At 43.5% G+C, this 14,944-nt stretch overlaps 2 protein-coding genes across 2 annotated transcripts; both read left to right on the top strand. All coding sequences in view use genetic code 11, as the record gives it.

Annotated features, from left to right (window-relative positions):
• Window positions 1–248: 248 nt before the first annotated feature.
• On the top strand, window positions 249–6,477 carry EGR_09031 (hypothetical protein; the record flags this gene model as incomplete). Its single annotated transcript, XM_024498280.1, has 5 exons — window positions 249–374; window positions 2,611–2,835; window positions 5,648–5,791; window positions 5,880–5,955; window positions 6,302–6,477. The coding sequence occupies 5 exons, from the start codon at window positions 249–251 to the stop codon at window positions 6,475–6,477; spliced, it is 747 nt and encodes a 248-aa protein (XP_024347288.1).
• A 1,226-nt stretch (window positions 6,478–7,703) lies between these two features.
• EGR_09030 (hypothetical protein) lies at window positions 7,704–10,888 on the top strand (the record flags this gene model as incomplete). The annotated part of the gene is made up of 3 exons (XM_024498279.1): window positions 7,704–7,836; window positions 8,580–8,761; window positions 10,571–10,888. The coding sequence occupies 3 exons, from the start codon at window positions 7,704–7,706 to the stop codon at window positions 10,886–10,888; spliced, it is 633 nt and encodes a 210-aa protein (XP_024347287.1).
• Between the last annotated feature and the right edge of the window lie 4,056 nt (window positions 10,889–14,944).

The following is a 14,944-nucleotide window of genomic DNA, read 5'->3' as shown; positions in this document are numbered from 1 at the left end:
TGCGATTCTTTGCCGCCTTAACAGTGAACTGGAAATTAGGCGTTGACGGCGTTAGCAGCATTCAGGTAGGTGGATGAGAGAATCACCACGACCAGAAATGAAGACGGATGCCATGACAAGCGTTGACATCTGATCGCTTACTCCGACAAAAGCTATTATGTAGAAGAAGTGAGTTAGGGGGTTTGTAGTTTGGAATTTTTGGCTCACTCTCAGTTCCGCTTCCATGATTCAGTTCCATTTTTGAAATCATGCGGAACGAGACTTGCAATTCAAAGGTTCTTTGTTGTGACCTGCCGTTGTCCACTCCTCCTCCTGGTCTCAAACGCTGCATTCGGGCCTCGGTTAATGCTGTCTTTATTTTCGATATGCATCGAGTAATTTTCACATTCATTTGCTTTTCTATGAAGATTCTACCTCTAACAAATGGTCTACATGAACCTCCCCACGAGTAGAATCCTTGTGAATACCAACTTCAGTAACCTCTCAAGTGCTTTCACTTCCCTTCACACTTATCAGGTATCGCTTTAATGCAACAGAGCTATACTGAGTTTGATTTCGTTAATAAGGCAAGTGTTCTGATTCATTTCCACTGATGAGAAATGAAATTCCAGATTTTAAGCTTGTAAGATTTAAAGATTCACAACTGATCCGATAGATATGAAATGACTGTCAGCTACCTGTTCAACCCCTCCCACCGCCAATTCAGCTGGAGGTACAGATGTTGCAGGTCATGGAAGGAGCCCCCTTCTTTCCAGCGTCAATAAAAGTACAAAGTGGTCCCTTGATAGATTTTGCTTCGTCAAAACTGAAGAGGCTTTGACGAATCAGTGTAACGCCCAACAGTGGAGTGATGAGAGAATCAATGAAGTCATCTGCAGAAATGAGGAATTTGCCTTTTACAACAGAGTCCACAATCAAGCGCATGAAGTGGGAGAAGGTTCCATGCCTTCTACATCCATGTCCACGCCAATCCAATTTCCTCTCTCATAACACCAGATTCGACAAATTCAATGGAAGAAGTGGATAGGGAAAACGAGTACAGGGTTTATCGGGGCGAGGGTCCACAACCGCTCTCAGACCCGCAGGGCGTCAACTCCGTCACCAGCCTTGAATTGTATTCGTACCTTCCCTCTGAAAAGAACATTAAAACAATGCGATTATTACATTATATTTCAAAATTATGCAGCCTAAAATTTTCACACCAAAGCAATGGTTAGAGGATTTTGAGAAGCATTTATACTTAAAAAAAGCTGAGCATATATGCAGCTATGTTTGACTAATTTTCTGTAGTTTACTAGTAGCAAAGCAATAATGGGATATTGGGCATGCGGATTTGAAGAATTGTTTTTAAAATATAACTTAAATGTTTCTTTTTTTGCCTGAATTACAAATGTTTTCGCATTTTAAATCAAATTATTCAAAATGATGTTTCGCGTAAAATTTTCCCGCAATGCAAATATTATTTAAGGTACAAAGGAATGCAAGCCTTTTTGCATTGAATACAATTTGATTTCACTCAAAACTATGCATCATTTCAATACCGCTACCTATGCCTTTGCATATACTACGTGTAAGGCGAAAACATTTACCTAATGTGGTTTTACCAACCTGATTATAATGCGTGGACATCTATCTACTTCATTCGCTAATTATTTTAAGCAACGGTGTAAGCTCAGTCTTCGCAAAGTTGCAACCGGCTAAAGCACCTTGAAGAACAGGCGTTATTGCTGTGTCGTAACGGCATTGCTCGAAAATCATGACATGGTTCCACATTTTAAAGAGCACATGTTCCCTCCTACTTAGCTTCGTGCATGGCGGTCGTCCAGATCATTTTTCCACTTTGAATATCGCAGATTAACTGGTGCTTAAACGATAGGTCACGATATTTTAACCCACTCCTTTGAACGCTCTTGCATGTGAGGTGACATCTGAGAGCAGCATCACCATTACATCCAGTTGGAATGTAGTATCCGCAGTTCCCCTCTATCGGCGAACTGAACTGTGGATGGAGGAATGCATTAGCTAAAATATTTCAGATCAGAGCTTGCAGTAAAGTTGCACAATAACGTCCAACTGCATTGCAGTCATTTTCGGGCGTATTCAATGCAAAGATGTGGAAGCACATTAATTCGCATTGTAGGAGCACGTGTCAATGAGGCATTCATCTAAAATGAATGCATGCACGACTGATATGTCTTGACTCATCCACACCAGATTGTCGTTATTGTAAACAAACTGGGCACACGCTTCGTTGTGTTCCAATGACCTGAATTGCTAGGCCATGGGGCATGGGTGGGTTCCATTCTCTAGTCGTTGTTTATAGTGTGTCGGGTGGGGTGGAAATCGGCGAAGGGGTACAGGAGGTGGCACTTGGTCAAACGGTTTTTCATCCGGTATTCACAATGTCCTGGTCAATATGACAACTGCTTGATTTGACTACTGCACCAGTCTTGTACACTGAGAAGGAATAGATGCTGCAATTTATGCACATCGTGAGATCACCAACACGCATATCGGAAAGCTCAGTCTCCAGGCTCATCACCTCGACAGGTGTGAACTGTAGGTGAACAATCAGTGGAATTGTGTCCGCGTTATTTGCCTTCATTTAAGGTTCCGCCTCAGCCAGTGTCGAAGCAGCGGAAGTTTCCTCGTAGCAATTCAAATGAGGCATTGCAATTTGTCTTCGGACAGCCTTGCAATGGGCCAGTGAGGTGGATTAACAACTTCCAATCTAGGCGTGTCGAAACAGAAGCATTGTGCGAGAAAGACACTTTTGGCATTTGCTCGACCATCAGTGATGCTATGCTCGCTCTGTCGCAGTGTGGACCTCAACACGTGAGGACGTGCGTGCGATGGACCAAGTAATTTGTTAGTGAAATGATTCGCTTCCCACGATATGCTTTCCATGTGCTGTCAAGTTGTCCTAATATGCGCCTGTTGTATTGTTATCTGCCGACTTCCACTAGATACATAAAGAAGTTGAGGTGGGGACATAACATTTTTCTTCCTTCACCGAGAGAATTGTTGGTAGGGTGGAAATGGGACGGGTCCTCAGCCACATAAGAGATGTCCGCCCTGCCAAATTCGATGATATCCTTTGCAAGTTCATCTCGCTTATCCCCCTTACTAATCGATCATTACTTCCTCTACTTCAAACTAATAAATACATTGGCATTTCCTTCACATCATGCGCAATGCACTGAAGTTGAAACCCATTACACAGCCATCTATCCATCCACCCATCCATCCATCAATTCATCCTTGTGCCTCCACTTGTTCATTTACAATCCATCTACCAATTCACTGCTCCATTCTGCACATGTTCATGCCTTCAGTAATCCCAACTCATCATATTTTTCACTGTACATTCATCTGCCGTTCAAATAATTAACTTTTCTATCATTGCACGTATATTGTTAACCCGGTTCCAGAGCTTCGTTTCTATTCTACACAAACACCTCACTCCCCTACTCGTCGCCATTTCAATACTATCAACCTCGCCATATTTCTCCAATCCATCCTTGCTCTCACAATGATCCTTGACTCGTCACGTCCCACCGTCGCATTTCAACTAGCGAAAAGTGAACCTTCTCCACATATACATTGCCAGCGACTCCACTCAAGAGAAGGTGTTTCAGCACCGTCAACCAGTTCTTACATGGACCAGGCATGGACGATTAATTAAATTCATGGTAAAAAACAAACAATTGTTTGAATACAGAAGCAGACGCGGGGATTTGTTTAAACCGCGCCAACTTCAAGGCACCCCGTACAGTCGGCAACTTATAAGTGGGAGGTTGCAGAAGCAACTGTGTATTTAACCAGTTGGACCTTTACTACAAGGATCCACTCCAGTGCAACTTCCACTGCAATGGGATATGATGAGACGAATGGAGTGGCAAAGCCTTGTGTGGCCTTTTATTCGGTGATAGCAAGCCAAAAGTAGGTGCGTCTCATTACACGGAGACATTGAATAAACCCCTCATTGCATCTCGTGATACAGACTCATCGCCTGCTACTTGGGCCAACAACCAGTCGATCCTCTCGGCTGCGCCTAACAAGAAATGTGATAGCAAGGCAGTTAAATCTACTGCATTCACTTGGTTGCTTTGGTTCAGCAATCGCCCATCACCCACCTCAAAATTAAACAGGCACGTTCACATACGCCTCTTTTAATAGATCAAACAAACTTAGAGAAGGTGAACTGGTCGAATTTATTCCCACTTGCCACGCTTGAAGATGCTTCACACCCAACCACTGCGTCACGTTGTCCCGCTCTTACATGCAACACTCTTTGGGTATTTGTCGACCAAACACTGGTGAAGTTAAGGTCGTCTTTGCATGAGAGGAAACAATTCTCGATTAATGCCTTCTGCTAGATGAAGAGTACTAGGTACTTACAAACAAAAACACGGAAGGACACGCAGTTTATATTCATCGCAACATCATTTGTGTGTGGTTGAGAGTATGAGTGTTTGGAATATCAAGCTATGCAGTGTGGTTTGTTGATGGGCAGGGAAAGTGGCGAAACTAATGAAGAACGAAGGAAGTGGCGTTTGCCTTCGTGCGATTGCCCTGCATTCAACTCGTCCATTCAAGAAGCTGTTCACTCCTCTACTTTGTCAGCATCACCACTGTCCCGAATACAACTGCAAAGCGAAATTGAGCAAGGTGACACAAAACGCAGCTAACGTTGCCAACAAAACCTAAGTGGTCAGATTTTATTGTGTCTTATTTCGTCTTTAGGGAAGTCTCAAGACGCTACGATATAGTAAAAGGAGAAATAAGAAATCAGGCCTAATGCTACAAAATATTGTTGGTATTAAAATATTTCCCGTACTGCAGTCGTTGTATGTGCCAAATACGTATTTGGACACTTTATTCAAATTATTATTGGATCGGTCATCAAGATAACCTAAAAGAGCTTGTAAGAAAGCTTAAAAACACACAACCTGTATTTATATTATTCAAAAGCATCAGACCTTGATAGTAAATAAGGTTTTTCCTTTTCATTTTTTATAAATAAAAAATTGGAGGAAAATCTAGTATTGTCCAGACACTACACTGTTATACTTTACATGTTTCAAAAGCAATACAATAGAGCATTAATTTATTTGTGCATGGATATGCCCTTTTGACTTATACGTTTGCTTGAACTAAGGTCATTAAGAGATGGACATGTTCTCTAGCCTGCATCTCACTGACTCACTTTATCACGCTGACTTTCCTTAAAAAGGTGCCAGAATTGGCAAACACACTAATGAATAAAAAAACTCATTTTCGCGGTGTGTAAGCTTGAACTCAACTCAGCACTGGCCATCAGTCGACATTCATCAAGTTAAGCTCCTTTAGGTTCAGAGTTTGGTGCGAATCCAATTGACAATCATTCGTCGAGCATGCTCCCACAGCTCGGTTTTGAACACTGCACTTAAAGTATTTTTCAAACCCTTCCATGTGCCCTCGACATTCCAATCATTGAACCTCAACCATTTTCCAAGTATGTAAAAATGGTGGCGATGAAGGGTCAATGCATGGCGGAACCCATTCGGTCAAGATGAAGTTCAACCTACCATACACCGGTGTGTTTCTGAGGGAGAATCCGTCCGAGTTGGTTAGATTCAGGTAGTAGTACTCATCATTTTTCTAGCCTGTTGTTGCACAGTCATGTCCATTTTCACAGACAAATTGCATCGCCTCTGATGTGGTCAACAGTTTGGACGAACTCTATCGAGTTGGAACATTCTTTCAAATATCCGAGTGGGATGGTATGGGTATGAAGAATAGCATGCTCGTGATTGGCCACCGCAGGTGTGCGTTTTTGTCTGTTCGTCTTTAGCTTTAATATTGTTGTTAAATAACTGCCCTCTTGGAATTTGTAGAGTCCAAATCGTGAAGTGGTTCCTGACATCGCAGCAGATGCCAATGTTGATTCGGTGTTAGGTGATGAAAAACCAAGTGAGCTATTCATTATCTTCTACTTTCTTGCTTATTTTCGTTGTAAAGCATCGACTTAAAGATGTGATCCTTATCAAGAGTGGTGTGTTTGTTGACCACTTTCCTTGTCACGAGTTTAGGCCGACTGCCGAATTTGTTGGCTGGTCGACCAATATTGGGAGTTTGTGATGTTCCCATTTTTGGCTATGGCTGCTTCACTCGTCCCTTTTTTAGCATTATGTGACCTTCGCTTTAAAAGCAAGACATATCCGCCCTATTATTAAGTGACAAATTTGTGGATGTATTGTGTGCTTCACTTCCTGTTGGTGAGGAGCGATTTACTGATTCCCCACGGAGGTGATTGCAGCTTCGAAAGAGGTAGAAAGGGATGAGGATGGGACGTCTGCTCCCAAAGCAGATGCGTCCTCATTGCTGTCTGGTGAAGGACACAAGGATGACGGGAGTGACAAGGAGGCGTTTTCGTCACCCTCCGCTTCAGATGGTTCTTATAGGCGAAGGCTGATATCTTCTGCCTACGCATGACGCTGCCGCACTCAAGATGGGTTGTTATCTGATCACACAAAAGAGATTTGCCGGTATTGGTCAGGCCGTAGAGCACAATGGCATTTGTTTTATCCTCGCAATTCACAATGGTGCGTAGGGATCAACACTATTGCATTAGCTGTGAACAGGTCCTAGAGCCGCTTGCGACTTTCCACTTTTCTTAACATGCGCAAATGCCGGGTTCGTGAGTGATACAAAGTGAAACTTCTTATTTGGAATGGGCACGTCTTAAGCAAAGTCCTTCAGATTTATTGACTACCTTAAATCCTGTTCTGCGTGACCACTGCAATGTAGGTGAGGCAGAAGTTGTCCCTTGCGAAGGCTTCGCTTTAGCATTACATTGACAGCAAGCCTAGCAGAAAGGAGGTAGTCTCATCAGCACTGTCACTCTTATTCCAACCCTATTTACAAGTCAACTTTGGCATGGATTCGTATCCCCATCTCTATTCTCACCACTTCATCTGCTTATTCTATTGCGGATAAACGAACTCTTGCATCAAACCTTCATATAATTTAGTTACATTTAAGCTTGTATCCTCAATTTGTGACCCTTTCACGTTTGCACAATATTTCCTACTGACATTTGCTAGAACATGACTTTACTTAGGCGTTTAGTGACGAGGCTCGTCGATTTCCTCTTTCTTGAACCTCATGCCCTAAGATTCCTCAGGTTGATTTGGTTTTTGTTACAGACTCCTGACATATTTACCTCTCAATTCGACAACAGTAATCAAGCAGCATCGTCAAAAGTGTTCACCGGTTTTATTCTCTAAAGTAATTTACACACAATAATGTAATGGGCGATGCCATGTGGTATGACAACACTTACTAACCCCTCCTCCTGGCTGATCAAACAGGCTAACCGTTGCATCTTAAAGGCAAACCTAGTGACATTCTTTTCTCCATTATTACTAATTTCGTGACGTTAGGAGGAAGGTGCTTTAAAAAGGGTCGCAGCCTGCTTAATGTACAGTACTGTTCCTCCTCAAATTCAGTTTCAACAGCTTCATAGTTCGGAACCAAATTTTTCAAGACAACATCCGATAGGGGACCGCTTGGACTTTCGAAGCATTAAATGGCCATTATTGAATCTCTTTACCCCTTAATAACGTTAGGATGAGAAGAGTTTAACAAAAACCAGAGCATATCGCATCGGATCAAGTGCTGCAACATTGTAAAAAGCTGGCCCCACTACTTAAAAAGTAATGGGGTCGAAAACCGGAAATATCACCGTTTATGGATTGCCTCCCAGCACCGATTACCAATTGATCTTGGAAACAGTTCGGCCTAGACGTACTCCTTTGCATAGCACAATTTACTCTACAACAGGACTGGATGGTAAGTCTACTTCGTCTCATATCCATTGCATTCCATTGCCTGCATCCAGAACTAAGTCGAAATGATGGCTTGAACTTGACAGCATAGGTGGAGGTAAATGGGCATCACAGCTTTCACTGGTGTTACAGCGTCTCGCACTGCATACGGTGCCATCAAGTAGAAAACCCATTACGCTGCCACTTGGAAATGCCCTATCATTTCCACCTAACTAATTGTTTAACAGCTCAAGTGAATATCATGGCAGTAGCTATCGCGGAATCACAAAGTGACACGAAAATGCTTCTCTTTACACCGCACCATCTACTCCCACTCGCAATTCTTCACCACCCATCAACATGCACGAATGTCAGAATTGTGGCGGATACGAAGTGGTGCTCCTGATTCGGAAATGTGCAGGTCATTTGCGCATTTCTTTCAAATTTATTGACTACTTTGAATCCTGTCCCACATAACCATTGCAATGTAGGTGGGGTGGAGGTTTACTTTTGCGAAGATCTCACTTCACCAGCATATTGACAGCGAATCTGACACAGAGAGGAGGCAGTTTACTCAGCACTGTCTCTCTTGTTCCAACCTCACTAAAAAGCACATGCAAAAATCAACGCAACATTTTTGAATATAGCTGTATCGCTCCTGGATTGCTATACGTGGTGTGGAGATGCTGTAACGGAAAATGAGATCGAGAGATGCGATGCCATGCGGAATGGCAACACTTACTAACCCTTTTTAGCAATCCATTTCAGCCTTATCGCCTACGCTCATTAAGCCCGCTATTCAACCCGGCACTTCCCACGTCACTACATCACTAATTGCCATTGCGGTGATAGATTGCTGTGGCCATTGTGCCACCAACGCTAAACAGACATTCATGAATGGCACTTTTGAAGTAATCCAACTTCACCGTGGACGAGTGAAGCTAATGTTTGTTGGTGAAAAATCTACATTTACCAACATTTTGGTGCTACGATATTCAAATAGCCTGTTCCCGGGGAACCGTTGAAACAGATGATCTTGTCCTGTGTGGTTACCTCCAGCTAATTCGCATCACTGGACCCCCGCCACAACAGGAAGATTTAGTTAAATAGTAGCTAGGACGTAGAAAACTGAAGAATTGCTATCATTACACTCACAACTTTGTTCAGTCCTATGACCTTCCTCACCCGCTGCGTACAGGCCTCGATTGATGTTGCCCTTATTTTCACATTTATTCGCTTTGCCATGAATCCTCTACCTTTAACAACAATTTTCCTTTGGTTTAGGCTGTAGCCCAGCATCGTCACTGCCCTGATATGGTCGTAATGAAACGCAAGTATTAGCACAACTGTGCAAGCCTCAAACTGCTCATCAATTCAGTTGCACTCGAATTCGATGAATGATGAGGTTGGTTTGCGAATGTTTTCTTACACCACCTGTTATGCTGCGATGGTTGACGCAGTGGATAGACCAATAGGGCCACCTATGACAATATTCACAGAAGGAGAAGAACTCTGTCATACAGCCATTATCCCTTTAACTCCTTGTTTTGATTACGCGGACACCTAAGTCTCCCCTCGGTGGTAGGGCCACCGAGACATGCCAGTGGTACCTCAGACAGTCAGTGTGTCGGCAATCCAATTCCTCTTTGAGTAGTAGGGCTGCCTTCGACTGTTGGGCACTCAAGGCGCTGCTTCACAGTCCTTCTCCTTTCCTATGGATGTCATGACAGGCGAACTTCCAGTGCGATCATCACGAGTCCCCGTACAGTTTGAAAAATAACTGTGGGGAATTGACAATAAGTCCCTCACGTTGGGTTTGTCTGGAATTGCTTTCCTCGATATCTGATCTTAGAAATGTTCCTCTATCTAATTCCCATAGCACCAAAGCATGCTAAACCATAGGAAAGGTGTCGAAATCTATGCACGCCGGTTATTTGGTGACATAAAAACCAAAAGGCGTTTGCAAAAGACCCACCTCATCTCGTAATGCTGGCGAATTGAAGACGCCTAAGAAAAGGCATTCGATGGAAAAAAGACTGGATGATTGTAAGCTAAAGGAATATACAACTGTCCTATCAAACAGAGGGACTAGAATCAGTATCAATCCGCTATGACAGGAGTGCGCAGGAGAAATGCGAAATAATATCTTAAAAAAGAGCCCAAAAATGCGTAGAAACAGCGGCAAATGAGATGAGATGGGATGACATTTGCTCAGTGATCGGCAGCAGCAAAGTGAGACCAGCATTTCATTTTCAATTGGTCAAGCAAACAGCGCCTCAATGTGGACAGCAAATTCAGGCTAGGACCAGATTCCATGCTGCTGTTCCAATCTTGAAAACATGGGGAATGATACCTTCCACCTGCCGTTGCCCGCTATATCTTCGGGTCTCAGACGCTGTATGCAGGCCCCGGTTCTTGATGCTTTTATTTTTGATATCCTTCGCGTATGCTCACGTATTTGCCCTTACGTGAATGTTCTGCCTTTATCAAATGGTCTACGTACATTATCCAGTGGCCTGCATGAGCCTCCTGTGAGCAGAATCCTCGTAAATACCAACTTCAATCCCCTCTTAAGTGCTTTTACTTTCCTTTGCACGCATCAGCCATCGCTCTAATGCAACAGTGATAAACTGAAGTTGATTTCACCAATTAAGCAAGTGTTTCCATTCATTTTTACCGGGAGAAAAGGAAATTGCAGATCTAAAATGTGCAAATTTTGAAGACACGCCACTGATTCGATAGTTTGAATCGTCCTTCAGCTACCTGTTCGACTTCTCCCACAGTCGATTAGGCTGGAGATACAAGAAGTTGCAGGTCATGGAAGCAGTCCTCAACCTGTCAGTTTCAATAAAAGGCCAAAGTATCCCATTGATAAGGTGTGCATAATCAGAACTGAAGAGCCTTCAACGAGTCAGTGCAAAGCTCAACAGCGGAGTGATGAGAGACGCAATGAGGTCATCCGCAGGAACGAGGAATTTGCCATGCACAACAGCATCCACAATCAAGCTCAAGAAGTTGCAAGAAGTTCCATGCCTTCTCCATCCATGTCCACGCCAAACCACTCTCCTCCCTCATAACAACAGATTCGCCTACAGCAACGTGAGAAACACCTCGTGAGGGAGATGAGTGCGAGAGTGTGCATTTGTTCTCGTCCTCCTGCTCACTCGTCCCCTTAAAGTCTGCAGAGAGCAGCTCTGAGCCTCTTCGAATTGACTAACTGCTAAGATGTCAGCTGTACTCCAGTCATTATATCAGCCATAGGCGGTAGCCATTTAACTGTACTTCGTTTCTTACCTACGGAACATGCGACGGCATCGAAATGATTGGTATGGTAGATGTCTTGCCAGACACAAGAATGTCACGTCACCTTGGCTATCTTGCTGCCCCCTGAATGAGTGACTTCGATTTCTCGCTTGGGTAGCGGTTTGTGCGCACCATTTGAAGAGCATCATGGAGAGGTCAGAACGAAATGTAGCTGCGTCGTAAGGAGAGACAAGTGATAACACCTAACCAGCCAGTTCCATTTTGGCTACACTGTGCAGAAGAGGTGGAGTGGTGGGACGCAAAGACACAGATGAGGGAAAATTTCGACGAATGACAAGTAACACCGAGCTCTTTCCCTCCTACACCCTTATTCCACTCAGGCTTTACAGGAGGTTCTTTCACGTGGTCAATGTGTAAGGGATGCCTGCTTGAGTACTGCAATCTCTTGCATTTGTGACTACATAAGTTCACCATTCCTCATAGTTGCAGAGTGCTAAATGAAATTTTGCACGCACACAAGTGCTTTGAAATCACACTTCTACGGAACCTGTAGACGTGAGAATGAAGGGTGATTTTAATGAGCAAGTTGTGTGATGGCATGCAGAAATGAAAATTGGAGGTCATGATTCATTCCACACACTCTTACAATCGCTTTAGTTGTGAATGGGAAAAATGGTAAAAATGTAGTGAGTAACCTCAAATTCAGCATTAACATCCTCATGTTTCCTCACCAAATTGTTCTGCTTCAATGCGTAGCACACGACGACGCGACAAGATTACTTGAAGAGACCCACACCCTCAACCACCCATCAACTTATGCTATAAGGTTTCGCAATTCATATTCATTACACATAGTGGCCAGACAGTCAGGTTAGGGGAAACACTGACGTTAGCAGTGCTTAAGCCTCTTGGAAAAATCAACACAGTTGTTTGCATGCGTTGGACCACATTTGTAGAGAAAATACAAGCCCACTTATGCGTTGAACCAACTGCAGTTCAAAAGTTGCACCCCATTTGGCTTACAGCAGTCAACCGCTTTCCAGTCACCTAAATTAAATATTAACATCTGCAAAAGGTGAGACATTTGACGTTCTTAGTGGACTGGTGAAAGTGTTTGTGAGGTGCTATATGAGTGTTCTTTGTTATTCAAGTTTTTGCGTAAAGGTAAAACAACAAAAGGCAATGCATCATGAATATATTAAACTTAACCTTTTGTCTCCTTCCTTAGAAAAAGACAGTGTATGGTAGGTATGTCGCAAGCACTCCTTTTCACTCATCCAACGGAATGTGAAGCATTTATGCCTAACGTCATGCCGGTGGTGGTAGTGGTGGTAGTAGGGAAGAGAACTTCACTGTGGTTGCCCTCAGGGTAAAATATTTGAAATGCTCGGTTCACTACGCACCAGGATTACTGACTCCTCATGTTCAAACTTCCAACCTAGGTAATCTATTTGATTTACGTTTTCGCGTGAATGCGTAAGTCAGATGGCAAACCTGAGCATCTCAATGGTGTGAGTGAGTGGGTTTACTTCACTCCAGCTTAATTTATCTGTCCAATGGGACCATTTCACAGGGCTGACGTGCTGTCAAACAATTGGGTAGATGGAAATGATAAGGCATTTCCAAGTGGCAGTGTAATGGGTTTCCAACTTGATAGCATCGTATGCAGTGGGAGAGGCCGCAACACCAGGCCCCTCACCTCTACCTATGCTGTCAAGTTCAGGCCATCTTTTTGACGTAGCTCTGAATGCATGCAGTGGAATGCAATGAATATGAGACCAATTTGACTTACCGTCAGGCACTGTTGTAAAGTAAGTTTCGATAAATATAGTTAATCCGCTACTTCGAGGTGCTTTTACGACCAATTCGTAATCGGTGCTGTGCAGCAATCCATATAAAGTGAGATTTCCGGTCTCAACATTCGATTTAATCTTAGCAACGAGGCCATGTATATGAATTAGTGTCGCACTTGCTTCAATTTGATTTACTCCGAGTTCAGACAAATGTTTTTCATCCCAATTTATTTGAAGGGTAGTAGGTTTCAATAAATTCCTTTTAAAGCCCTCAGGAAAAGGAACAGTATTGTATATCAAGCAGACTGCGACAATTTTTAAAGCACTTTTCTCCTTACCTCCTGATTCCAATATTAATGGAAAAAAGAATGTCTCTAGGTTTGCCCTTAAGATGCAACAGTTAGCCAGTTTGATCCACCAGGCACGTGGGTCAGTAAGTGTTGCAATTCCACATGGAATCGCTAATCATAATCTTACGTGGGCGTGAGTGGAAGTGTAAATTAAGAGACGTAGTAATCCACGATTAATGCCCAATTCACCATTCCACTCTTGCCGGCGGATGTGCTTATCATTATGATCGGGCATGCAGACGTGCATCGTTACACACGAATGTAGACTGAAGGACTTTGGCAATAAGGAGATGACCTCTGAATAAATGAAAATGTATGGAATGCTCTGCTCTGCACTATCTGCAAGTACATTTGGATGCCTGAACGACTTCGTGCAAGAACACGACATTGTGACGTGCTAGAACTCATGAAGAAGTGGATTTGTGGGTCAAGAAGGAAAAATCCCTTAGCTGACATCTCGGAAAGCGTTTGTATAAATGCCATAGTGGTTGTGAATGCAACACCCTTTGTGGTGATGGCGGTGCTTTATTTCTGTGGCATTTTGTTTGCCTCCTCCATTTCGGCTGAAGACAGCGGCGGAGCGGAGTGTAAGTTGGCTTCTTATAATTGACTCTCATCAGCATATGCAAATTAGCATTTGATATACTTCTCCTTCTGACGATTGTCCACCCGTCTTGGCCTCAGTCGATCAAATGTGCCTACAAAGAGTGTTCTAGTCCAATTAAGGCTACGAAATTTGCGGTTGTTAAAATGAGGTGCTATCACAGCATCAAGTGTATTCCATCGCTTTTCAGAGCGGTTGGCAGACGCACTGTGAGCCTACTTGATCCCAGTACCGCTAATGAAGGTGCCAAACAACGACACCGAATTCATGCACGCATAAGGCTGTGGTGAAGAACAAAATTCCCTTTGAATATAATGCAATACCTGAATCTCGATTATTTAAACTCCCTGGCAGGTATATTTAAGCCAACCCAACCTCCAAGGTGATGGCAAAATGCTGAAACATGCCCATGCGTTTTCCTAAGGCTTATAACGAAATGCAGGATTGCAAATCTATTAACTGGCCCATTCTGTTGATAGGCCCACAGTTCAGAGTTCCACTTGAACTTGAAGAAATTGACTGGAGCTAACGTGTAAATGAATCATAAAGAACGTTATATTGGAAGGATGCTCTCCGTCACCTACATGGCCGAGTTAATGCAACAGGCATTACCGAGGTTGGATAAGTAGGTGAGACTTGGTCCATGAGGAGGTGAACCACTCGTCCAGTCCCACGTTGCCTTCTACTTCCGGGTCCGTAGCAGTACGACCGTTCTTGAACTATCGCTGTATGTCAATTCCGAAGCGAGCACCCTACTGCGTCTAAAGTGGGCCTGTCACCGTGTCGCCCTCAACGTGTGCGAAGGCATCTGAGCTCTACAATAGGAAAAGGCAAACAAATACGTGCAGGATCTACCAGCCCATCGATCACCGTTGCTACACAATCATTTCTCCGATTTATCCATCATCACCTCCGTGCACGAAGCCCTTCAGTGAGCCATCCACCCATCTATTCGAACACCTCTTCATTCAACCAGCCACGCACACATTTGTGAGCCTTTCAGCTATTCGTCCATTCAGAACTTCAAGTATTTCTTCACCTTAACACCCACTCATCCATCACCTCGACACACATTCATTGGGCCAACAATATTCCCACTCAACTAGACCCTCATTTTCAATA

This window comes from Echinococcus granulosus (assembly GCF_000524195.1).
Source record: "Echinococcus granulosus chromosome Unknown EG_S00129, whole genome shotgun sequence".
In the NCBI taxonomy this organism is placed as follows: domain Eukaryota; kingdom Metazoa; phylum Platyhelminthes; class Cestoda; order Cyclophyllidea; family Taeniidae; genus Echinococcus; species Echinococcus granulosus.
This window is presented reverse-complemented; position numbering and strand designations above follow the sequence as displayed.